General features: G+C 38.6%; 1 protein-coding gene across 3 annotated transcripts; it reads left to right on the top strand.

Annotated features, from left to right (window-relative positions):
• Positions 1 to 13,564: 13,564 nt before the first annotated feature.
• Positions 13,565 to 24,577, top strand: LOC124136450 (15-hydroxyprostaglandin dehydrogenase [NAD(+)]-like). Of its 3 annotated transcripts, XR_006861358.2 has the most exons (8): positions 13,568 to 13,760; positions 14,524 to 14,644; positions 17,202 to 17,308; positions 17,724 to 17,820; positions 18,123 to 18,199; positions 20,014 to 20,159; positions 23,838 to 24,049; positions 24,240 to 24,577. XR_006861358.2 is itself a non-coding variant. In XM_046502361.2 (7 exons), exons 1-7 carry the CDS (start codon positions 13,668 to 13,670, stop codon positions 21,275 to 21,277), a joined length of 732 nt encoding a protein of 243 aa, XP_046358317.1. In that variant the 5' UTR covers positions 13,565 to 13,667; the 3' UTR covers positions 21,278 to 21,292. The 3 variants fall into 3 exon arrangements, 2 of the variants coding, with proteins under 2 accessions (XP_046358317.1, XP_046358315.1); XM_046502361.2 differs by lacking the exons at positions 23,838 to 24,049; positions 24,240 to 24,577 and adding an exon at positions 21,187 to 21,292 and having other exon boundaries at positions 13,565 to 13,760; XM_046502359.2 differs by lacking the exon at positions 24,240 to 24,577 and having other exon boundaries at positions 23,838 to 24,142.
• The last annotated feature ends 2,267 nt before the right edge of the window (positions 24,578 to 26,844 follow it).

Here is a 26,844-nt window from a genome sequence, read left to right as displayed (position 1 = left end):
GTGTAAACGCTGATTCGCATCAACGATAATCATGAGTCAAAACTAAATTGTAATGATAATATTCTCTATTATTTTTATTCATATGAATACCATTATTTTTAACATAGTGATACTCAACATTTTTATTAGGTTCTTCATTCATTTTACTAGGAGACCTGACTATATACTCTTCTTGGTAATTGGAAAGAAACAATTGATGACCGTATTTGGTTGGTTTAACATCACTGATATAATATATACCTTGTGGTAATTCTCTCCATTTGGTAATTTTGTCCCTGAGCATAAATGTTTCGATAGCTTTTTCGAGTTCTTCCTTTGTTGGTTTGTAATTCTCCATTATTATATATTTATGTAAGCATTCGTCTAAATGAATGGATGATTTTTTATGTGGTGCGATCCAACGATAGTAAGCAATCTATTTTTAATCTCCAACCAGTTCTTTGGTTTTGGCACGGAATAATTGACGCGCTTGTTGTCTCCCTTGTTCTATGAACTTTTTTACCTCGTCTTTGCTAATACCACTGGTTTTACGAGAATTTGATCGAATCTCCTGCTTCATTACGTAGTATTTGGTGAGTTCTGACAGCACTTAACGAAACTCCTCCTCAGATATCTTACAATCAGCCATTGCTGTTGAAATATGATCCACAATGCTGATCAACTTTGCTTCGGTGAGTATCCGAATATTATCATGTTTTAATGCTTTCTTTTGCAACTTACGAGAAATGAATTTTATAGCTATTCCTGCCAGTCCTGAGACTCCAGCGGCTATTTCCATGCGAAGTACGATAGGCACGGCAATTATAGTTGATAATAAACCAACACCGGCTACAGCAAGTCCCATGCCAGCTGTTACAAGCGTGGTGTCAACTCAGTCAAGAGCATTCACGGCTCTGCGATACTTTTTATACAATCCAAGTCTCAACTCCCTCTCCTTCTCTATTCGATGTTTTATGTTGCTTATTTGATGTAATCAAAATCCATCAACAGTATCCATCTTTTCATCGAGCGCCGGATATAAACCCATAGTGTATATTATTATTATATCATATAATAGTCTTTAATTGGTCTTGCTTCAATGTTTTGAGAGTATACATCAACCTTATTAAATGTATATTATACGGCATGAATATCTTAGTAAGAGAAATGCTGTCACTTTTGATAATTTGGACCGCCTCAAGGTTTGCAACGGGTGATACTCCCATATAAATAATACTGCAACGTTGACGTTGGTGTTTCTTTAGCCATTTAATTGATAGACCTGGTAATATTTCGAAGGCATCTTCTGGTGCATCTCCGAATAAGACTTCAATAATAAGCGTAGAAAGATCAGGTATTGCACTCAAGTTATCTTTAATATCATTGAATTCAGTAACCAAATTTAAACTAACATTTGTTTTATGCCGGACAACTAAATAACATATAACCTGGGTTTTTTGGCAGGGGGGTGACTAACACACTTTTTCGTTTTGATGGGATATAAGCCCCGAGTACGACCCCACTATTTATTATCTTAGTTAAATTATGTGCCTTACCCGTCATCACATACGGTGGGGTAATGACAATATTCAGTAGCCACTCGATTTTTCCTTCGATCATAGTCCATTTATTATCATCATTGCGAGTAAGATTATACGAAGTGTTTTTATTGAATCTACTAACATCGACATAGCTTAAATCTCCTAGATTACCTGTGAATGTAACTTCTTTCCGCTTGTATACATTATCTTGTAAGTGTAAAGCGTATAGCTTACCATCGGTACCGGGTTTACCGAATCCTTCTGTGTCTCTGAGATCGGAAAGGGCAATTGTATTACATTGTCTGAGTGTTCCAGGGCCTGATGAATCAACCATTATTTATAATATGGAGTGTTACACTCAAGTATCCTATATGTACAGGTTGATGTTTTACATCTAATACAGAAATTTTGAGGTCTGAAATAATACCACGCTTTAAGTTTTTTTATATTGTAATGATGAGAAAGATTCCGTTCTACCGCTATTTTATTTTTCATCTTTGACTGGAACAGCTCTGAGTAGAGTTGAAGGACTTTCTAGTTGAATATTATCAGTTGTGCTTATTTGATCAAGATGGATGCACAACTCTTTATAGGGAACTAAATCGGGTAATTCATATCCCCCAAATATTGTCTCGGCTAATGTTATTTCTCCTCTAAATCCAAGTGTAATTGCTAAGTTCTTTTCAAGAAATATTTCCATTTCTTCAGCACTTAAAATCAGCATCCCATTCGACTCATTTTGTGTGAGACTAATTCCATTAGGCTTAAAAATTTCATCATTGAGTGAGCATACACTGTAATACCCATCAGGTATAATAATGTATTTGTCAATAACATTGTTTTCACCTATTATAAACATCTTTCACAGCATTTATATTGGTCCACCGTGGGTAATACGTTACATCGCATAGAGCAACTTCATGTTTTCCATCCGAGTTATCGACAGTATGAAGCAGTTGAATAGACTGACTATTTGTTACTCCCGGGAGTGTATACGTAACATACATATTAAATATACAAAGATACTATATCACAACTTAAATATGAAATCAACTTACATTACTAATCAGTCGATTTTAGTAAGTGCCTCTGGTGCTATTTTTTTGGTTAAATTCCCTGATATCTTTGAAAAATACAGGGTCACAGCAACTAGCGATAAAATGGTGCACGATTGGTTCCACAATCCTATGCAATTTTGGCAGAATCAGTTAAACTTTGTCATATGGTGTGCAACAACAGGATGTGGTGTATCTCTTTATGCCCCAGGATTTGAACTAAATAAGTCTGTGTTATCATTTCACGTGTACTATCAGATTAGACGTATTCTTAAAGAAATTAGTGCTCCATTACCGCAGGATCGAGCATGGAATGCATCAAATAATCCATACAATAGGTGGGCATTCGAACGTATTTGTCAGGAATTTAATGTTTCTACGAGTAAAGATTGGCGTCTGAGTGGAGTTAACCATGGTCTAGGTATTCCGTACGCTGGTACACACTCTGTTAAAGAAGTCAGCGATGATTTACTGAAAAGGGGTCAGCTTCTTCCGAGCTTTGCTCTCTTGAGTAACGAGTGGAGAGACGATCGTATAAACTTTAAGGGTGGTGTTGCTTTCACGGTCCAAAAGGTTGAGCAACCACCTGGAAATGCTTGGAATGAATTTCTTAATGATAAAACAGAAAATAAATTTACTAACCCAGGAGTTGTAAGAGTTAATGAATCAATAAGAACTTATGTATGGGCAATTTTTTATGCACAATCGCAAACACAAACGGGAATAATCGGTTCTGCGACGGCGCTCGATGCACAAAAACAGTTCGTTGCAAACGTAGAGGATGCTTTTAATTCACCAGTTGACATACCATCTTCTATAAAATGTTATCAAGATGTATTACAGTACGCTCAATCCAAAGTAGACTACGTTTATGCGCCAGGACTTTACATGTCTCCGAGTAATATGGAACTTATGATCGGTCAAGTGATTGGTTATAATAATATAATTGTTATTGCTACCGATAAAAAAAAAACAGGTATAAATTCAGATATTAATACCGAATTAATAACGAAAACAAACACAGGCGAAACGGGAATAGTCAAGCCACAGTCACAACATGTTTCACAACCATCTACTAACGCACAACCACAAGTGCCACCACATATTGCAGCTAAAAATCAACATCATATCGATGAAAAAACAGTGCTTATAGTAGGTGGAGTCGCGGCTGGTTTACTCATGATTTGGTTAAATAGTTCTTAATGAACTGATTTGGTTAAATAGTCTTTCTACAACAGCCCTGCAATTGCTACGATCAGTGCCCACAAGTTTTGACTAAGCCAAGTGGTGGTCTTACCATATAAATTCAAGAGCCAGGAAACAATACTCCCTATAATACCGGGAAGTGCAGACGCGGCTTTCCCAGCGAGCTTTCCCAGTGCTGAACCTAATGCTTTTTAATTGCTTTTTTATCCACTCTTTTACACCCTTTTTATCACTGGGTGGTGTGCCACCTCCTGTACCACCGGTTAACGCGAGAGTCAAAGTCGATATAATAAATCCCAATGCAGTTAAAATACTGGCAATGGTTATCCCCTGTTCTCTGAACAATGTTTTAATCGGCCAGGACTTGATCGATAGTTTTTCTAATTCGACTGATTTGTGAATGAAGTGCCTTTCTATAACTGGAAGCAGCCTCGAGGCGGGCCGATCTTTCATCTTCTAAGTTACACAATCTTTCTGCAACGCATGGTCTACTGAATTCATCACCCGCCTGTTCAAGTTTCGAGTATCGACGATAGGGATGTATATTTCTGTTACATGGATCTCTGGAGAACGGATAAAGAGCGGGAAAACTTACAGTACCAAGGTATCTGTAATCTGAACACATTGAGACTGCGTGGGGGTGCTGATAATGGTGATAATACCGTCGTAAAAGATCTCGCTGTTGCCGGCGCATTAGGTAACCGATTCTATATTCCGCTCGACTTTGAATTACTAGATAGTCACATGTCTTTCTATCAAGCATCCCTAGGTGATAAGTTAGAATACGAACTCACTTTTAATGACTATGGTAGAGTAATCAGAGCTGCTGAAGATGCTAGCTATTCCATTGACAATATCTCACTGGAGTATGATATGATAACAGATCCTGAATTAGCAAGACAAATTCGTAACCAGTATACCGGAAGTTTAGCCATTTGTACGATCGCGTGCTTCGACATCGAAAGATCACGAGGAGCAAAAAAGATACGACGTGGAATATCAATCTAAATGTCCCAACAAGATCGTTGAAGGGTATTTTAATGTTGTTCGAGGACCCCTCCGATGCATTTAAAAGAAATACCGAGAAGTTCTACAATCCCAAGATTACAAAAGAAGAATTGACTATCGAGGGCGTGCCTAATCAACTATATAGTCAAGGAATGCTAGCGTATCAACAATTAAACGAAGCCCAGAAGTTAATGCGTTTGCGAAAGATCTGTCTCTCGGGGATGTATCGATGGGTTAATACCTCACCACGAAGTATGCGCTATGGCTGGACATGCGAACCACGGACGATGACCAACAACACGGCAGTGGGAGGAGAATAGAAAATGCTATATATATATATATATACATATATTTGTACATGATTATGGATGCACAACTTAATATACAGAATGGAAAATTCATGCAAGCAATCTTTTAATAAACTTTTACCTAAAGAACCACACTGCGCTATCATCTGTGGGCAAACGGGTTGTGGAAAAACAGCCTTTATTCTAGATAGTCATTATCGGGGTGTTTTCGACCATATTATTATTTTGTGCCCGACTATAAGCGTTAAAAAAACATACCTATCGAGAGATTGGGTAATGAATGATCCCGGGGTGTATAAAGTTGATCCGCGCGACTGTTTACGAGTATGTCACGAAAAATACAAAGGAGAATCAACCCTTTTCATAATAGACGATTGCGGTGCGAGTAAAGAACTAAACAAAAAGAAAGATATGCTTTCATATTTAGCATTCTCCGGTTGACATACTCAGCATAGCGTTTGGGTACTTACTCAAAAATACAACTCTGTCCTGAAAGATCTCAGAGAGCAGACCAAATGGGTAGCCCTGTTTCATTGCAAAGATCGAGATTCATTCGAGGAATGTTTATGCGAAAAATGATGTTATTTATACCAAGCCCAAACGAGATAAAGTCAGAAAACTGTTAGCTTCAACGAAGCATTGTAAACTCGAATTAAAAACCGATCAACCAGCTGCTTATGCACTTGCTTAGCAAAATGTAGCAAAATTATAGCATATGTAGCAACTGCTGAGCAAAATTATAGCCAAAAAAGCAAAATTATACCAAAAATAGCAGAAATACAGCAAAAATATAGCAAAATAGCAAAATTATAGCAAAAATATAGCAAAAGTAGCAAAAATAAGATAAATGAACATTAGCGGTTATTATGTAATAATGTGGCTTGAAATCCTCATTCTTTCACAACAGTTTATTATTACTGGTTGTATTGGATATGCCATATTTTATTATGTTAGACTTAAATATCTCCTTAGGTATTACATTATGGAATGCGACGAACTCATCGAACAAATGCTGAAAGAACCTGATCAACATACAGATCAACATGTAGATAAATCTTTAGATAAACATAGAGAAAGACTCGCGGCTTTGGCAGCCGGTGGAAAATGTTCCCAATATTTGTGGGAAAATTATACCATCGAAAAAATTGATAACATGACCGATGAAGAAATTAAAAAACTGTACGCGCATTATGAGTCTAGACTGGGAGCTACCATGACTAAAACAATAGGGTAGGCTATGTTACAACTAAACACAGTCGTAGCTAGTACGTTTCTCCCTATCCCGGCAGAACATCGCATGTATTTATGCGAATCTCTCGAGAAAGACCCATTCATTGAACACACTATAAGCACAGTGAGCTGTGAGTTTTATCATAGATACGGAATGTTCTTAGTTCCACTCACCACAGCTTTAATAACGGCTAGGTATTGTCAATTTAAACATACGTGCCCACTTAATAATAATGGAGACTCAAGTGACACCACAGATTGTACAACAAGTGAACAAGGAAATAACCCCGATTGCACAATCACAACAGATTGTGGAAACACAATCACAACAAGTGAATGAGGAAATACCAGCAATTGCGAAATCACAAGCCAGAGTTACTAAGAACCCCAGAAAAATCTCAGCTGGTAGGAAGGGTGGTCTAGCGAGGAAGGCGAAACTAATACATAATTCAAATATTGAACATAGTCGTCCGATTAAAACTGGGGCACTAGGAGTTGTTGCTATAGCGGTGGTATGGTAATTTTATAAGACCAGAGAAGAGAAAATGTCACCCCCGATTACACAACAACAAGTTCAATTAGAGGTTAGCCCCCATATAATGCTATAAGAAGCATGACTACTCCAGTTACAGACGGTAAAATGTTGGTAAACGCAACGTATCATTCAGAGGTGGTCAAAGCATTGGCCATTGGCTATGCTCGTATGGCTAAAATGATCACTTAAGCCACACCACCCAAGCTAGATTTTAATAGTTATGATATGGGCATTGTAATTCGTGATATGGGATTGGCTATGGCTACAAAAGATATGCTCATCAAACAAGGGCTTATCCCAGAAGACATAATGAAGTAATTAAACATTTGAATATTTTATATTCATATAACATGGCAACAATTGCGATGATGGTCGATGGAGCTACTGTTAATGCTCTAGCTTTTTCGGGGAGTAATTATTTATTTTCTACTCTGAGGGAATCAAAAGCTAAAGAAGATGAAGAGGAGCCTAAACAACATAATAAAGCATTAGAACAACTCGAAGCAGCCCAGTCACAATGGACCAGACAGAGGATATTAAGGTTTTGATTTTATTAATGAAGAACTACGTAAGCAGGGACATTCAATTGAAACGTTTAAGGATGTTGAATATGCCATGCACGAATACTTCCTCGTTTATGGAAACAAAAATTACCCAATACAGAGACCAACAATAAGTCAGTTTTATACACCGTCAGAGGAACAAAAAAACTGCTAGATAGCGTTTATAGCGTTTGGGTTATCAGTCATGGCTATTTTTAGCTACACAATAACTATGCATAAACCATGACCTAGTTAGGGTGATGCTTATCAACCATGTCACCCTGACTGCTAATCTATAAATAGCGCTGACAGCTATGACTCACCAGTGGAGATGTGATTTACCTTTTATGTTAGGCTGGGCAGGGCTCAGCTGATGACATGCATTTAGACAAATGATACTAGAAGTGTATATTTATCACAATGGCGAGAGGCACATCAAGATGTAAATTCATACGCTTGGGCCAATCACAAATTTGTGGAAACAGCTGTATGTCGGATTTTTGTGGAATCCATTCCATTGCAATTAGAAAAGGGCACATTAATTATTCGTGTTCTGTGTGTGGGATTGGGGTCAAAGGTAGTTACAGTTTATGTAAGAGTCATGGTGCTGACAAGAAACGGTTTCAAATTATTTATGAGAGGAAAAAGGCTTACCGAAATGAGATAAATAGATTGTTTAGAATTCAAACCAATTAGACATTAGTTCACATGTATTTATATATCACAATGACTTATGTTGTCAGAGAGCTGAAAGCTTTGGCAAAGCAATGTGGACTACGTGGATATTCTCGAATGAGAAAAGCTGAATTGATCGATTTACTCGGTTTGAAATACAACAAACCCCAGACTGTTAGAGAACTCAAAGCTCAAGCAAAAAACAGTGGGCTGAGAGGTTATTCTTGAATGAGAAAAGCTGAATTGATCGCTTTACTAGATTATAATCAATCCGATGATGTTGATAAACCCACTGTTGATGAGTTAAAATTTGTACCCACAGCAGGCGTTGGTAAATATCTAAGAGGTTGGAAGATGGATATTAATTCCAACATGGATGTTAATGATGTTAAGCCCATCGTATCGAGCAAAATTAACGAGTAGTAAGATGATTTACATAGTATAAAATACCAGCTGACGATGAAATGACATTGAGTAAAAGTAACACAGACGATAGCACCGAATATACCGAACCATATTTCCGAAGCAATCAAGAAGTTATAACCGATTCCCATACTATAAGCACATCATTAGATACATCAATTCAGAGGATACAGGAAAATTTAGAACGCTGGACTAATAGAGGTTTGGGTTGGGGTGTGGATAAAAATTGATGGTTTATATTTAGATATAGCAAATTATATGCCTTTCAAAGGTGGATCTTATATAGATTTACCCCCGTATTATAAAAAGACAAAAAGCCATAATTAATGTAAAATAAAGGCGATGACTGTTTAAGAATGATGATAAGATCTGCATTGTTCCCCGTAGACAAAAATCCGGATAGACCTTTGAGCTATCCCCAAAACGATGGACTAAACCTCGACGAACCTACACCAATCTCACAAATTGATAAGGTTGAAAAGCAAAATAATTTAGCTATAAATGTTTTCGGACATTCTTCTAAAGGAATTGTTGTACACAGGATAAGCTCTGCTCCAGAACATATTCCCAGAATCAATTCATTTCTGATCAAAAAAGATGGTAAATATCATTATACATGGATAAAGAGTTTAAGCAGACTATTATGCGATCAAACAACCCATAAGGAAAAGAAAAAATTCTGCAAAAGATCCCTGCATGGGTACAGCAGACAAGATCTTTTAGAAGCGCATAAAGAAGACTGTAGAGGTTTTGGACAGAATGCTATCAGGATTGATATGCCTAAAGAGGGGAAAAATATATTAAAAGTTGAACATTATTGTAATCAAATGCCAGTACCGTACGTAATTTACGCTGACTTCGAAGCGCTTATCAAACCTATAGAAAATACTGAATGCAATACTGAATGTAGTTTTATGTAGAAAACTCAAGAACATATTCCTTGTAGGTTTGGATATATAGTTGTAAGGTATGATGGGAAAACAAACCCGCCCGTGATTTATAGAGTTCCCGATGCAGCGGGAAAGTTCCTAGAATATCTACAAAATGAAGAGAGAATAATCAGGGAAAATTTATCGCGTAAGAAACCCATGTGTATGATGAGGGATGATTGGAGGGCCTATAAGAAGTCAACGAGTTGTCATGTTTGTCATAAACGAGTGTAACTTGAAACTAAAAATAAAGTCTCAAACAATACCCATCCCCGTTGTGTTTCATAACCTTAGAGGATACGATTCTCATCTCATTATGCAAGCTATCTCAAAGACCGACGGCGGCTTAACATGCATTCCTAACAATATGGAAAAATATATATCATTCTCGTTGACTAAAACTATACATTATACGGACAAGGATGGGAAAGCCAGAATAAAGCAAAGTAATAGACTTAGATTCATAGACTCCGTACAGTTTCTGTTATCTTCCCTGGACAATTTAGCTAATGAGAACAATCCCGATGACTTTGCGATAACAAATCAATATACCAATCGGTTAACTCGTCATTTGTTGTTGAGGAAAGGTGTATATCCTTAAGAATATATGGATGATTGGTCTAGATTCGACGAAACTAAATTACCACCTCTTGAATCATTCTATAGTAACTTAACAGAATCTAAAATAACAGATGCCGATTATGAACACGCTCTGACGGTGTGGGATAAATTAGGTTGTAAGAATTTAGGTGATTATCACGATCTGTACTTAAAAAACGATGTACTGTTACTCGCCGATATATTCGAGATATTAAGAAAGACATGTTTAAAACAATACGGCTTGGATCCGGCATGGTACTATTCCAGTCCCGGACTATCGTGGGATGCATTGTTGAAGAAGACCGGCGTAGAACTAAAACTACTCACCGATTATGATATGCACTTGTTTATTGAGAAAGGATTAAGAGGTGGTATATCGATTGTTGCGAAAAGGTATTCTAAGGCTAATAATAAATAAGTGGAAGGATATGATCCAAGTAAACCCGACACGCACATATTATATCTCGACGCCAACAATTTGTACGGATGGGCTATGAGTCAACCTTTACCCATGGGTGGTTTTGAGTGGGTCAATGTGAATGATATCGAAGTGAATGATATCGATAATATCAATGTGAATGATGTGAATAAAGGGTACATACTATAAGTTGACTTGGAATATCCAAATTCGTTACATAAAGACCATAACAGTTATCCGCTAGCTCCCGAAAGATTAATGGTTAATAAAGATTGAATGTGGGAATATCAACGCTCCTTGATGGGTAATACAAGGTTAGCTAACGTAGAAAAACTCGTACCAAATTTGATGGATAAGACAAAATATATAGTTCACTACAGAAATCTCCAGTTATATGTATAATCGTTAGGTATGAAACTTAAAAAAATACACAGAGTTCTAAAGTTTGATCAAAGCCCTTGGATGGAGCCCTATATCAGGCTGAATACAGATTTAAGAAAGATAGCTACCAGTGATTTTGAAAAGAATCTATATAAGCTCATGAATAACTCAGTATTTGGTAAAACTATGGAGAATCTAAGAAAGCATGTTGATGTTAAATTAGTCAGATCTAATGAGGAAGAAAGATTCAGGAAACTTATAGCCATATACAGAAGAGTAATATAAAATTCAACAGACCGGTGTACGTTGGTATGAGTATTCTTTGTTGTCAAAACACTTAATGTATGACTTTTATTACAACGAACTTAAGAAGCAGTACAGCTATAGATGCGAGGTGTTATATACCGACACAGATTCTTTGTTGATGGAAATACAAACCGAGGATGTATATAAAGATATGGCAGAAAAAAAAATATGTACGACACAAGCGATTACCCAAAAGATAATCCACTGCACAGCGCAGTTAATAAAAAGGTGTTAGGTAAGATGAAGGATGAATGTGCTGGGACCCCTATAGCAGAGTATGTCGGATTAAAACCTAAGATGTATTCTATAAAGAAGTCTGATAATGGAGAGATAAGAAAAGCTAAGGGTGTTAAGAAGTATGTGGTAAAAAAGCATATCAAACACGAACAGTATAAAGAACCATTATTCAAGGGTAGAACATTCAAACACGAGATGGACTCTTTAAGAAGTTACAATCATAGGATATAAGGATTAAGAATGAATAAAGACATCATTATCCCCCTTAGATACAAAGAGATGGATTGATAAGGATGGTGTTACTACCTACGCTTATGGTTATGGTGGTAATACTGTATCGTTGGGAACTATGAGCAACTCTTCTCGTACAAATGCCCTGCCCGGTCCATCTTTAAGATAATAAAGAATAGGCCCTCCTCCTTTCATAACCTTTTGACTAATGTTATATGTCTTAAGGGACCAAATCGATCGGTTGCGCGATGTAGGCCTCCTTCGAGTTCACCGGGCTGTGATAAAAAGATCTTATGCTTACTCTATCCGGAAGTTTTTGTTCTTTGCCTCTACTCGGTGCTGAAGATTCGGAAGTCACAGATTTCATTTTAATCACATCGGATGGTTTCTTCCTGATAATTCTCGTTACTTCATTATTCAGGGCTGACACAACAGCTGATAATCGTGTCACCCATTCGGTTGATCTCAATCGTTCCGATTTCATTTCGATCCCATACTGATAGCCAAACAAACGTTTCGCTAATGTCCGGTTAAATCTTTCAACGATAGGTTGACTACTGTTGGCCTCTTTTTCACCACGCCTAATTTCGACATTGTGCTTTTTAACAGTTAAGTTACCGACCAGGATTTACTTGAAATAGCTTAGGCCATTTTAGTGGTCCGCGTTAATATATAGGGCTCAGTGCATTAGCTACTTCTGTTGAATACTTCGAGGTTAATGATTCAGCCTCTTTGTATCGACTAGCCACATCAACTACGGTTAAAGCGTATTTATATGTTTTGCGTCTTTCCTTATCATGGGGAAGAAACAAGAGGTCAGCCTGATGAACTTCATTCGTTGTAAATATATCAAACTTCTTCCTCGGTATATAACGCGGTGCCGGTAAGTATATTTGCCACATCGCTTGTTTCTTTAACCAATCCTTGGCCACATCTTTAGATACCTTAGCTGCAGTGGCTTATTTTTGTATTGCTCCTATACCTTTCCAATATCCTCCTGGGCTATAGTAAATTTTATTCATTATTAATCAATATTGATGATTCTTTTAATAAGACTCATGATGATCGTTGATGCGCATCAGCGTTTACACATAAAAAAATCCCCCTGTAGTGGTGGTATAGGTATATAAATCTGGCTCCAGTGGAAGTGGTCCAGAATCCCCATCATCTATACTACTTCAGTCAAATCTTCTGAGTTTTAGAAGACAACACTTTGACAGTATACTGTTCACATATGAGTTCAGGTTTCATATGGACAGCTCTAATGGTCGTGCAGGGTCTACAGACGTCCAGGAGAACGTGATAAGCCTGCGCTTGCGTTACTCAACGTCGTCAGTTAGGGAGTGGTAGTGTAATGGCATGGGGTGGCATCACAATTCTTGGGAGATCATGTTCAACCCTGTAAATGGAGGGACGTAACGTCACGTTGCACAGTTTGTATGTGTTGCAGTTTCACCATGGTGAGAACATATATATCACAGTGAGAATAAATTACATCACGGTGGAAATAGTTTTCTGTTTTCTGTATATTTTGAGATTTCATTTCATTTACTGTTTGTTTCTCATTTGCATTTTAGATGATTCAATAAACGCTTATCAGTGTTTCATATTTGGTTGTCAAGAACTTTTATCAATATTATGATTTTTACTTGACTTTACGGAGCTTATCAATGCTTCTGTAGTTTTGTAGTTTACTTCTAATTATTTGCTAAGGCAAAGTCTAATAACGTACAGAATTCCGAAAGAAAACGCGTAGTACGCGTATATATATCGAAAAACACGTTGACATTGCGAAAACATTTCAATATCTCTTAAAGGCCACTGTATTAACGCTTTATACAATGCTAATGTGAAAGAAAATGCAACGTCAGGTTGGCCGTTACCCTCCACCAAAGTTTAATCTAAACCCCCATTGCCTCCACACGTGCCGATGACCAAGCAATGTGGTTGTCCTACGTCAATTTTGTCACATGACAGGGCCCTATAACATTGTGCTATAGCTCTGGACAAGACCAAGTTCATCATCAGTGTTGGTCCAAGCTTCGTCAGTGTCCAAGATAGCTATGCAACTCAAAGGAAAAACAGCATTTCTCACTGGGGGTGTCGGGGGAATTGGCGTAGCATTTGCCCGTGCGTTGTTGGAAAAAGGCTGCAAGGTAAAAACATGCATTGACATGAAAAACCCTTTAATCTTGTAAGGCTTTCCGTATTTTCTTTCTGAGTTTCCCATCTCCCGCCCTCCCTGAATTTTTATTCCGACGTTAAATGATTATAAAGTTTTCGTATCTCAATTTTCTCAACCTTTGTGGAAATTTATGGCCTGATGTAATAGAAAAAATACAACTTCTGTTGCACATTCATTAAAAACACAGGTCTGCTTTATCTTTTTTCAGCTATGTATAGTATAAATTCGTATAAATTATCTTGCTGGTTGATTTAGGCTTGACATGGGGAAAATAATGATGGCCTAACATTGATCGTGAATGAGTTACAGGCTCGAATGTTTACAGGCCGCCGTGACCCGGCGTAAATCAACATTCGCGCTCTCACTAGTAAGATCCTCTGCGAGAGGGCGACAAAGGTTTCTTCTCTTCCAATATAGAATCATAGATTGGGCACCGAGATGTGTTCACAGGGATGCTTTCTGACACATCACATTGTGGATCACATTGTTCACGTGTCAAGGTATTTTGATCGTGTTTCAACCCCGAGAATGAAGCAAAGGGAAATGGACTCTATTTCCAAAACATACTTTGTTCCCTCCCTTAGGCGACGTAATAGCTGCCTGATAGGAATTGTTTTTTGTTGACGATGTCTAAACCCATTTCCATAAAGACAAGTACATCTACTTTTTGCATTATAATTACGCATTATGTCGCTTTGTGTATGGTTGACAATATTTATGTTGGTCTATCTCAGGTGTGTATAACCGATGTCAACGCAGATGGTGGAAAGAAGCTGGAGGCAGAGCTGAAGCAGAAGTACCAAGATGACGTCGTGTTTATGCAGTGTGACGTCACTTGTGCCAGCAACATGGAAGGTGAAGAACGTCACGTGACCCAGTGCCCGGGCTGTACATATGCACCATTTCCGAGTGAATAGTTGAATGTGATTATTCATATAAAACTTAGGACTGACTCCGCCGTCTATTGGAAAGTGCGTAGGTCCAGAGAGCGGAAGGTCGGTTTTTCGATCCCCTGGCCGCGTCATACCTAAAGATGTCAAGAGAAGGTACTTGTTACTACCCTGCCTAGCGCATTGCATTAATGGGATAAAACAAGGACTGATCGGCTCAAAGTCAGTATAATGTGCCTGAGTTAGGTATCCATGTTAAACTGCAAGATTGTATAAGTTAGGCAAGTACAAAAAGCAAAACAAGTGCATACAAGTTTAAACCTTCACAAACGTGCATGCTAGTACAAACAGCCACACATGTGCATACAAGTAGAAACAGCCACACAAGTGCATACAAGTACAAACAGTCACATACGTGCATACAAGTACAAACAGTCATATACGTGCATACAAGTACAAACAGCCACACATGTGCATACAAGTACAAACAGTCACACACGTGCATACAAGTACAAACAGTCACATACGTGCATACAAGTACAAACAGTCACACACGTGCATACAAGTACGAACAGCCACAATAGTGCATACAAGTACAAACAGTCACACATGTGCATGCAAGTACAAACATCCACACAGGTGCATACAAGTACAAACAGTCACACACGCGCATACAAGTACAAACAGTCACATACGTCCATACAAGTACAAACAGTCATATACGTGCATACAAGTACAAACAGCCACACAGGTGCATACAAGTACAAACAGTCACACACATGCATACAAGTACAAACAGCCACACACGTGCATACAATTACAAACAGTCATACACGTGCATACAAGTACAAACAGTCACACACGTGCATACAAGTACAAACAGCCACAACACGTGCATACAAGTACAAACAGCCACACAAGTGCATACAAGTACAAACAGGTGCATACAAGTACAAACAGCCACACACGTGCATACAAGTACAAACAGTCACCCACGTGCATACGAGTACAAACAGCCACACAGGTGCATACAAGTACAAACAGGTGCATACAAGTACAAACAGCCACACACGTGCATACAAGTACAAACAGTCACACACGTGCATAGAAGTACAAACAGTCACACACGTGCATGCATGATTCACAGCGCCTTAATGTTGATTATTATCTTTGATTTCAACGCGATTTCTGCCAGAGAAGTCATGTTGAAATATGTTGCATACTGAATATCAATTTGCTCTGATCTTCAACCTCTCTTACAATGTATTTTTACTATAAAGATTTATAACGGTAGTTGATATTAGGTTTTATGCCGCAGTCAGCAGCAACCCATCTCTATCGTGGCGATCTGTATATACTCGAGTCTTCTCCAGACAAACTTGTCACTGTAAGCATGACCTACATGTGGAGACGCTTATCGCAGAAGCGATATTTAAAAACATGCATCGGTATATATTGTCTGATTGGCGTGTTGTAGACGGTACGCCATCACCAGCTGACACAGCATTAACTTACACCAGTAGCTCATCAACTGAGCTGATTACATCACCGTTTGTTATCACACATTACATAACTTGGTTTTGTTATTTAGCGGAACACGTTGTGTGTAATCACAACCTAACCAATTGGATTTGACGGTAACACACAAAATACCGCGTTACGCATTCTCCACATGTGGACTTTTTGGTTTAAGCAGATTTAACTTGCTGTTTAAATCTCACATTAAATAGTGTAACAGTACTGTAGCTCAACTGCAAATGTAATCAACAGTTTAAAATGTCAACAAAAACGTCCACCTAACAAAAGTTGATAATCAACTTGATTTGCATATATACTGAGTTGAACCATGTGTGTGTGTGTGTGTGTGTGGTATTATAACCATACCTCATGGATACCCCATAAAGATGTATATTGAGCCCACCAGTCCCTGTTTTATCCCTTAATGCAGAGCGCCAGGCAGAGCAACAACAATTACCATCTTTTATCGTCTTTTGGTTTTACGCGGCCGGGAATGGAACGCCTGACGTTCCGCTTTCCGGACAGACGCTCTATCCACGAGACAGGTAAAATACAGAGCTAAATATGCATTTGGAGAAAACAAGCTACAAAACATGCAACATATGTGTATTGAATCCCACAACAAACAAAAGACAAATATCCATACATTTAGAACAAAAACGTCCGAGTAATAGCCATAAATGCGATTGTGACTGGGAACCTCTCAAACAAATTCAGACGTCACCATTGGTGGAAACAAGTCAATGTGAGACTGCATCTTCATTGTTTCAACGGTTTCTGAGGACATACATGTTTAGAGAATATAAGAGCATACATGAAGAGGTCAAGCTATGCCCAAAATGTGAAATATCACGAAAACCGGACATTGTTGTGCCCCATTGATAACTAAGCATACACAACATTTCACTACGTTTTGAAAATAATTGAGAAAGTTCAGCTTTAAGTATGGTAAAGTTCAAATCCAGGTCAACATTCAATCTATGTTTGTTTATTTGTTGATACAGAAGTTTTCAAGACGGCGGTGGCTCGGTTCGGCGGTGTGGACATCATGCTGAACAACGCCGGCATCATGCACGAGGGACGCTGGGAGGCCATGATCAGCATCATGATGGTCAGTCACGTGGTCGGCTGTGTGAACGTATAAGCTGAACTGAACCTTTTTCACACTCAAGGCTACATAACATAACATACTGAGGTTAACAAAACATAATATGTACAATGGTGATCTATGTTTATTATATACAATCATTGGTCGATAAGAGCATTTCAGTTATTACCTAAATGTCTTAATAATGATTTTGCAGAATTTTGCAACTTTCCTGAGAACGTTACATTTTTTGCATTGAACCATATACATTTTGTTGTGGTCAGAGGTAAACTGAGTAAAGTTAGATGTAGGTGTTATTTCCCGGTGATAACTAGAATAATCACTTATAAACAAGTGAGAATATTCGGAATGAACGAGTCAGTCAATCGCTATGCAAATTCCCACCAAACCTTGTATTATCATACAGTTGTAATTACAGCGTGGCACTGTGATCGGGACGAACCTAGCCATAGCTCACATGAGGAAGGATAAAGGGGGTAGAGGAGGTGTAATTATCAACACCGCGTCTCGTTCAGGTGAGCTAACGGGACGATGACACGTTTACAGAAAACTCAAATCATCACCAAGCTATTCCGACTGAACGGAAAACGACCGGTAGAATGGATTTAGTTGGGATGGATAAATTAAATAGCAATCGATTTATCCATATATCGTAATATAAGATTGATTTGATATTTTATCATTCGTCATATTATCGAAAGTACGTTAAATTACCCACCACGTCAACAATCTAGTTCTCCTAAGTAAACTGCAGATGTGCGTTACCAGGAATAAATGACAATCAGAGTCTCACGAAGGGTTAAATGGTGTGTTGCAGGTATCTACGTGTATTTTACCAATCCCGTCTACTGTGCTGCCAAATCCGGCATCGTCGCTCACACGCGAGCATGGGCGGTAAGACCCAAGTGAATATTATTTTACGCCTCGGGCTGTAATCTATTGGGCCATGTAGGAGATAAACATACTGTGGTGTCACTGTAGGGCCCGCTAATTGAATTTGGAACCAGAGGCGCAGCCGGAGGTTCCAAATGTTAAATTTAGCGCGGTTAAATGTACAGATAACCTAGCCCAACATTGAAAACACAGTATGTTTATCACAATTCTATCATGACTGAATAAAACGCGAACTCTTTGGTGTATTGTATTATATTGAGTGAAGGGGCTTGGGTCAAGTCCAGTGTTTTGAGTGGGTTGTCGATCTGAATTACGGACTCACCGACAACAGCCTGTAAACAAAATATGGCGGTGTATATGCTCAAGCAGTTTGTTTACACCGTAATAATTCACTCGAACATATAACAAGCATTGAAGCATATAAGCATGGCAACTTGGTAAGCTAACATGAGGTGGGCACCCCTAAAGAAATCTAAACAAACTTTGCAAAGCTTTCGTTCTGCAACTCACGTCACCATTATGACGTCATGTCGCTCATTGTGGCGCAAACGATATGACGTCACAGTCATACATAGAAAAGTGCCAAATTCCAAGGTCTCTGTTGTCCCCAAAACTTAAAATACATTCCCTTTATAGATTTCTTTTGTGGTTTGCCACACATCCTTTGAATATTGCAGTAACCGCAACTTTTGTAACTTAAATTGTATATGTAACTATTTAAATATGCCTAGGTACTATTTCTATGAATATTAGCTACCGCGGTGATGCGCCCGTCAGAATCGGCTGTTTCAAACAGAAGGGGGTTATTGTGATTTGACAACCTCTGACTGACCAATCAGAATCGAGTAATATCCAAATTCATTGTCAAACATATGGTTGGTAGCCAGGCTTCACACTTTATTCACCCACTTGAACCTGATCTTTATTATATCTATACCAGAACCAATAGTTGCACACACTGAATTTCATGCCATGAGTGTCATAAGTTGTATATGGACTGATCAATTAAATGTTCTCAGGGAAAGACATGTTTAACCCATACTATACCAAATCTACATATAGATATAGTACGGTGGCCCATAAGGGACATGGAATCTGCTTTTCAATATTTAACTTACTTTTATCATTACCTTTTGCAAATTAACACAATTTGTCATACAAATATGTGATAAATCATGTATAAAAACAACCGAAAACATGGAAAATGTACTTTCAAGAAGCTATTGAATCGCTGAAATGTGAAGCGAAAATGTCAAAAACTAAAATGGAAATGTCAAAAAACAAAAACGAAAATGTGAAAAAGTAAAATGAAAATGTCAAAAACAAAAACGAAAATGTCAAAAACAAAAGCGAAAATGTCAAAAAATAAAAATAAAATGCAGAAAACTATTATCACCGCGGTGGAAATAGTTTTCTGTATTTTCATTTTCGTTTTGACTTTTTCGCTTTTGTTTTTGACATTTTCATTTTACCTTTTGACATTTTCGCTTCACTTTTCAGCGATTCAATATCTTCTTTATACATGATTAATCACACATTTGTATGACAAATCGTGTTAATTTGCAAAAGGTTACGATAACAGTTAGTGAAATATCAAAATATTGAAAAACAGACTCCATGTCCCTTATGGGCCACCGTAATATTGAGTACGTTTTACCATACAGTAGAGGGTAATATATGTGATGAAAGTTCTAAAGCTACATGAGTGCTGTTAAATTTATTCGCCATCGCGAAAAGTGTAAAAAAGCAAGCACGAGTGAGTATTGCTTAACGCCGCATCACCAATCTTGCAGCTATAAACTGCTCTACTTCAGGACATCCCTGACAGGGAACAGCTCGGCCTGCGGTTCGCTTGTATCTGTCCGACGCCAGTGGACACTCCCCTGATGGACATCACGCGAGAGAGCGTGAATTACTTCGACTACAAGTATGATGATATACAACAGATGGGACGGATGACGTAAGTTGGTACCCTGAGAGTACATTACTTCCAGAATGAGTTCTTTGAGAGGCATTTAGAAGTACTAAGTAAAGATAAGACATATCGATGAACAACTTCTTTATTACAGCTAGGTGCGACGTTTCGGTGTAGGCTCCAACATCGTTATCCAGCAAGTGATGTACAGGGTATGGCTGACAAGCATATATACATGTATGAGGCAGTGTTCATACAGTTGAGTAGATTGGGATGTAGTTACACTGGCGTGGAGAAGCCTGTTATGTTCACAAAAGGGGGTGATTCGAGGTAAACATCTAACAGGTGATGCCAGTATTATAACCAAAGGGATCATGACTGTTTGGTTTTCTTTATGAGTTGATGGTACCCAGGGGGTATATAATAGCCTTGATCGCGGTTGATTGATGTTTGGAGTCTTTTGATGTTGATGGCTTATTGGTGTTTTCTTAGTTTATACTGCCCCACGGAAATGGCACACACACGATACATTGGGCTACAAGCTTGACGATCTATCTCCCTCCTACTTATACATCACACACAGAAGTGCCTGTTTGAGCATCTATCTCAATCCTACTGTTACATCGCACATAGGATGCCTATTTGGAGATCTTTCTCCATCCTACTGACACACCATACATAGGAGTGCCTGCGTTAATATTTATCTCAATCCTACTGATTCATAAACATAGGCGTGCCCGTGACAGATGCAGCACAAGAAAATGTTGTTTGTATTGTTATAGGGTCGGCAGGTGAAAACAGCCCAAAAAAACAATGGCAGAGTGTCTTTTTGTCTCTCTCATACCTACACTTCCAACCATACCCCACACACCTCCCTTCTAATGGAAGATATTATTTGTGTAATGTCAAGAAGCTACTTTCTTTGAAAAGACAGCTTCATGACGATTTTTAAACACAGCAGTTCACGACTCTGAATGATCACTTCACCACCCTGTAGCTTCACTGCACCACCCTATAGTTTCACTTGACAACCCCGCATTCACTTGTTTGCTCAATCTGCCACTGTTGCCAGGACGGAGACCATAGCCGAGGGCCTTGTGGCCTCTTGGAAGATGACGGAAGATGATGGTCTTAATAATCTACATAAAGAAATGCGAAAGTAACGCCGTCAATGGGTTACTAATAGTAAAGTTAGAGACAAAAACGATGCTGCCTATGCAAAATATAAAGAAAGTAAACGTCTCTTCCGTAAGAAACATCGCCATGCAAAGCACCAGTTATCTAAAGATAAATTTAATGAAATATACGCGGCAGCAGAAGTAGATGTCAAAGAATTCTACAAAACGACAAAACGTTACAAACGCTATAAAGGTCATACTGAAAAGCTTGTCTATGGCACTCAAACTTGTTACAAGGGAAAGGATATTTGCAATCTGTTTGGTCTGTATTTTCATACACTAGCTACTCCTTGCCCTGATGTTAAATGTGACTATGCACATGCTCAGAATGTTAAAGAGCGAGTTGCTAATATAGAAACAATAGAGGATATAGATAACGACACCCGATCGCCATTGCTTTGTCCATTCACTAAAGAGGATATCCATTGTGCAGTAAAACGACTTAAAGTTCGAAAGTCGCCTGGTCCTGACGGTATTGTAAATGAGCATATAAAGAAGGCTGGTAGATCTCTGCTGTATCATATTGCCTTACTATTCAATGCCATGATTAACTTTGAATATATTCCAAAATCATTTTCTATAGGTCAAATTCTTCCTATACACAAAGGCCATTGTAAACCAAAATATGACCCTGCCAATTATAGGGGAATAACAATGACGCCTGTATTAAGCAAACTCTTTGAAAGACTTCTTCTCAACAGAATAGAGTCGTGGGTAGATAATAACATAGAATTTCCCCATCCTTTGCAATTTGGATTTAGACGTCACTATGGTGCTGAAACGGATGTACTTACGTCAACAGAAAATATTGCATATTACAATGAAAGGATGTCGCCTGTTTACTGTCCATTCTTAGATAACGAAAAAGCATTTGATCGGGTATGGCTTGATGGATTATTTAATAAACTGTATGATATAGGAATAACGGGTAAACTGTGGAGAATATTTAGGCTCTCCTACAGCTCTATGGAATCATTTGTATGCTTTGAAGGATTTAAGTCGGATGCATTCCCCGTGAATCAAGGCGTAGGTCAAGGTAGAGTAATGTCCGCCTGGCTTTTCACGCTATATGAACTTGAAAACTCAGATTCTGGCTTAATTCTGCCATGGGGTAAATGCCCTGGGATCCTTCTTGCTGACGGCACTACTTTATTGAGTATCTCAAATAAAGGCCTGCAAAGTCTTCTTGATGTCGTTCAAAACTATGCTCATATGTGGCAGCTAAAATATAATGTAAGCAAGAGTGCAGTTCTATACTTTGGATGCCCAAACAACAAGGTTCAAACCACTAATGTATCAATTGGCGATATGCATGTTACACAAATGAAATCTATTAAATATGCAGGTGTATATCTTGTATCTCAACACTAACCATAATAATGGGTTGTACTTTGGTGGTCTGAATCCTTTATCTGCAGCACGTATCTGGGAGAGGGTAATCTTATCATGTGCCCTCTATGGATGCAGCTTATGGGGTAAACTTCCTCTTGAAGGGTATGAAATGCTTGAAGTTGTACAACGTCAATTTTGTAAAAAAAAAGTTCATGGACTCCACAGGCGCACTCCCAGTATTGTTGTATTGGATGCTATCGGCATCATGCCACTACAGTATTACATAGATAAAAGAGCACTCTACTTCTCAGGAAAGCTATGTAATGCAAAGTTTAACTGTATTTTTAAAGTAATGTTTCTAGTTCGCCTGGGTCAATTTATGTGTACAGATAGTTTTACATGCAATGTATGGAGTAGAAAATCTCCGATATATAATATCCTACAGCTTGTACAGAAGTATAAACTAAGTGATACACTTGTTAACTATGTCAATAATTGTCAATTTATTAATAAGAAATTCTGGTCCAAGGCCGTGAATGATGCTATTAAATCTCATCGAGATGATGTATTTTATGTCCATCTTAATTCAAGACTCAGTCTGTCAAGATATGTTAGAATAAGATCAAGTAATGAACACTATCTTTGGAAACTAGCCTTGGAGAAGTATGACCATTTAACTAATATTGCAAGGCTTGTATTCTATGGATCAGCTGAAATTGTCTCTAGAGAATGCTATTGTAAAACTGTTGCCAATGATTTTGTAAAGCACATGTTTATGTCCTGCACCATCAATATGAATGACCGAAATTTTCTTTTTAACACCATATGTGATATCCTGGATGTAAATGTTTTTGTTAAGATTTGGGAGAAACATGATGATGTTATTCTTGCGTTGGTGGATTTCCAATAGAATGTATTATGGAACTAGAAAGAGACGTGTGGGCAGAAGTAATAATTAATGTAAGCCGCTTTATAAGGAAATGGCGATACCTGCTAAAAAACTTGTATGTTTATGCACAAGTGTAAATGTACCCCCAATTCATGGTAAACATGTAACATAATCTTATCTGCATATTGTAATATTCATTCAATTGGAGGAAATAAAGAATATCTATCTATCTATCTTCACCACCCAGTATCAAACTGCACCACCCTATAGTTTCACTTGACAACCCCGCATTCACTTGTTTGCTCAATCTGCCACTGTTGCCAGGACGGAGACCATAGCCGAGGGCCTTGTTGGCCTCTTGGAAGATGACAGCAGTAACGGGGCTATCCTCTACATCTCCAAGGACGAGGGCTTTGCCAGGAAGAAGATCTTGGTCGTCAATGAGTCTGATCTGAAGCATGCCTAGAGGATTGACTGCAAGGACATATTTCTAAGTGGGGCCTGATTTTCACAAAAGACCTTGGTAAAGAGAGGTCGTGAGTAAACAATTCCTTCTACGTATAGGAAAACTATCCTGATAAACATGAACGTGTGTATGAATAATAAACAGTATATTGTGTTGCCAGGTACTAAGGTTCATGTTATGTTGTCTTGACTGTCGGAAGAACTTGTCGGGTGTCTGTATGTATGGCCTCATGGATTGATAGGTTTCTCTCTGTATTACAGGTGACAATAGCCCCAACTACAATGCTTCAATTTCACACATGGCACTAATTACAAAGTGAAGAGTTAGATAGGGAATGGACACCAGACGCTGGCACATAGTGTTGTGGGAAAGTCATGCAGGCCACAGACCTTTACCACTTTGGTGCTGACAAATCAGGAATCATAATCAGGTTGAATCTGGGATCTGAGCCACACTTTGCCGTGGCTCCGGGGCACATATCTGTGTAGCAGCCTTAGATGACCGGGACACATATGGCCTCCTAAAATGTTACAGCTAAATATGCTTATAGATGTGACAGGAGAAAATTGGTTTCTTCCAATATAAATTGTGAACGAATTCCTTTTTATATTTTTTCTCTAGGGTCTTTATCTACAGACAGTTTATTCTATACCTTAGGCCATATTCTAATATGACAAACAAAATGTTATGGACTATTATCGTAGGCAGTTTGGCAGAGTATAGGTTTTATCGGGGAATATATATATATATATATATATATATATATATATATATATATATATATATATATATGTCCTATATATTCCCTGAGTTAAATATATAAATAGATAAATATTCACATCGTTGCCCAAATCAAATTATAACACCAGCTGGGCTATTATTACTATGGCCCACAGCACAGAGTCATTTGCAGGTCAGTGGCTCCTAATTAGTGCCAGAGAATGGCCGGTTGGTCACTGAAGCTTGACATTGTGGATGAGGTGCGGGATACTGCAGGCTGACGAGAGAGGTATCGTATTCGATACGTGGCAGCTGGTTAGTGATTTAACGAGATAAAATTAGAATACTTTCGGTTAGTCGGGACTTGACCCTCGGACAGCGGCTAGGCAGGTTGGCCCTCTGACGCCTCGGATATGCTGCCTGGCCATGTCTGTCCCATCACCACAATCGTGATTATGCACATGCGGTAACTGTTATACCACAAATAAAGTGTTGTGGACCCACTGATGGACTCCTGTGTTTGAAGGACAGATATCCCAAACGTAACAGCACGGGATACTATCCACGCTGAATTTTCGGATGGAGAATAATCATATTATGTTCTAGACATAGAGTTTTGTTTCTTATCTTTAGCACTTGATAAAGGAATTTACTTTATCATTTGATATTATGGATATTATTAGTTGACGTAAAAATCTTTTCTAGGCTGAGATTATCTGGGAATATATAATAATAGTACAAGGAGTCACACGGTCAAGGCCTCCAGCAAGGCAGAAGAAACAAAACCGTTCGGTATGTGGTCTTTGTATGGTGGCCACATTCGCCTGCAAGTCTCAAGTTATTACAAGGAACGATGGTTATAATTTTCCATTGATAAAAGATAAGATAATTGGTTACAAAGGTTTTAAAATTTAGAAAATGTACTGAGAAAAGTAATGCATTCAGATGAAGTGTTGAATGAGCGATGCAAATATTGAAGGAAGCAGTTATAAAATAACACTTTAGGTGGTCCTACTTTGCCTTGGAATTCCCTAAGGGAGACAAACATGGGGTGGTGGGGACCTACTCTGACCTGGAATCCCAACGGGAAGACATGCACAGAATAGTGGGGACCAACTTTGCTCTGGAATCCCCACATGGAGACAGGCATCCACCGGGGATCTACTCTTCCCTGGAATCATCACAAGGACACATGCATGTAGTATGGATGTGTCGATCAGACAATGATGTGACAATTGGTTTTGAAGTCTGCTCAGAATCAGGTGGACGGACGACCATTGGCATGGCCTGCTTTACCTAGGGTTCAGGCCTAGGACAGGTAAATATCACATCTGTCCAGACATTCTGCAGTGACTGTTGGTGTTGAATTGTTCACTGGAAACACCTCCGACTACTCAGAGTGGGTAACTATGCACGCCGAAACATCGTCCCTAGGAAGGGTCCTGCGTATGCGTAACCTAGGTGGAGACGATTCCACCGTCTCTCTTACCATTCCAAAGGACACAGCGTTGTCTCAGGAGGGACTGGGCGACTCTGTTGACAAATGGAACAGGTTTTAGCCTTTTCTTCCAGATCTACATCCATGTTCGAAACACTCTCAGGGGTTTGTGGTCCGATACAAATGTGAAATATCGTCAATAGATATTCATGTACTAATGAAGCTGTCTGGTTCTAGAGATGATAGCAAAGGCTTCACGACCCAGCTGTCAGGAATTCTTTTCAACTTAATGATCAAGAATCATTACCTATGTGCTTTTCTGTTTCATCCTCTATGGAAGCTGGTACTCACTTCTGTGGGGGATGAAAGTGTTCTTTCACCCTTTCAAAGGTCAAGAGCTCTTCCAACTTCTTTGTGTGAAGTCCGTTAAGGGGTACCAACGTTGATGACGAGTTAGGCAGGAACAGCTGGTGGTACTGGACTAAACCCAAGAAGCTGATATATTTTTAAGCTGTAGCTGTAGCTGTAGCTGATTCTTTAGGGTCTGAGAGACAGACTAATAACTTGTCTACAAACTGAATGTGGCTCAGACCATCAAGCACTGGGATCTAGTGATCAATGGAACACTGCAACAATTTCAAGGCGGACTTCAAAGGACATTTTTGAAAGTTAGTAAGCCGTTTCTGACAAACCATTAGTTGCAGGAT

Source organism: Haliotis rufescens, unplaced genomic scaffold (genome assembly GCF_023055435.1).
Source record: "Haliotis rufescens isolate VD_foot unplaced genomic scaffold, xgHalRufe1.0.p SCAF_1, whole genome shotgun sequence".
Lineage (NCBI taxonomy): Eukaryota > Metazoa > Mollusca > Gastropoda > Lepetellida > Haliotidae > Haliotis > Haliotis rufescens.
Note: the sequence above shows the minus strand (reverse complement) of the source record. Positions and strands in the feature narration are given on the sequence as shown.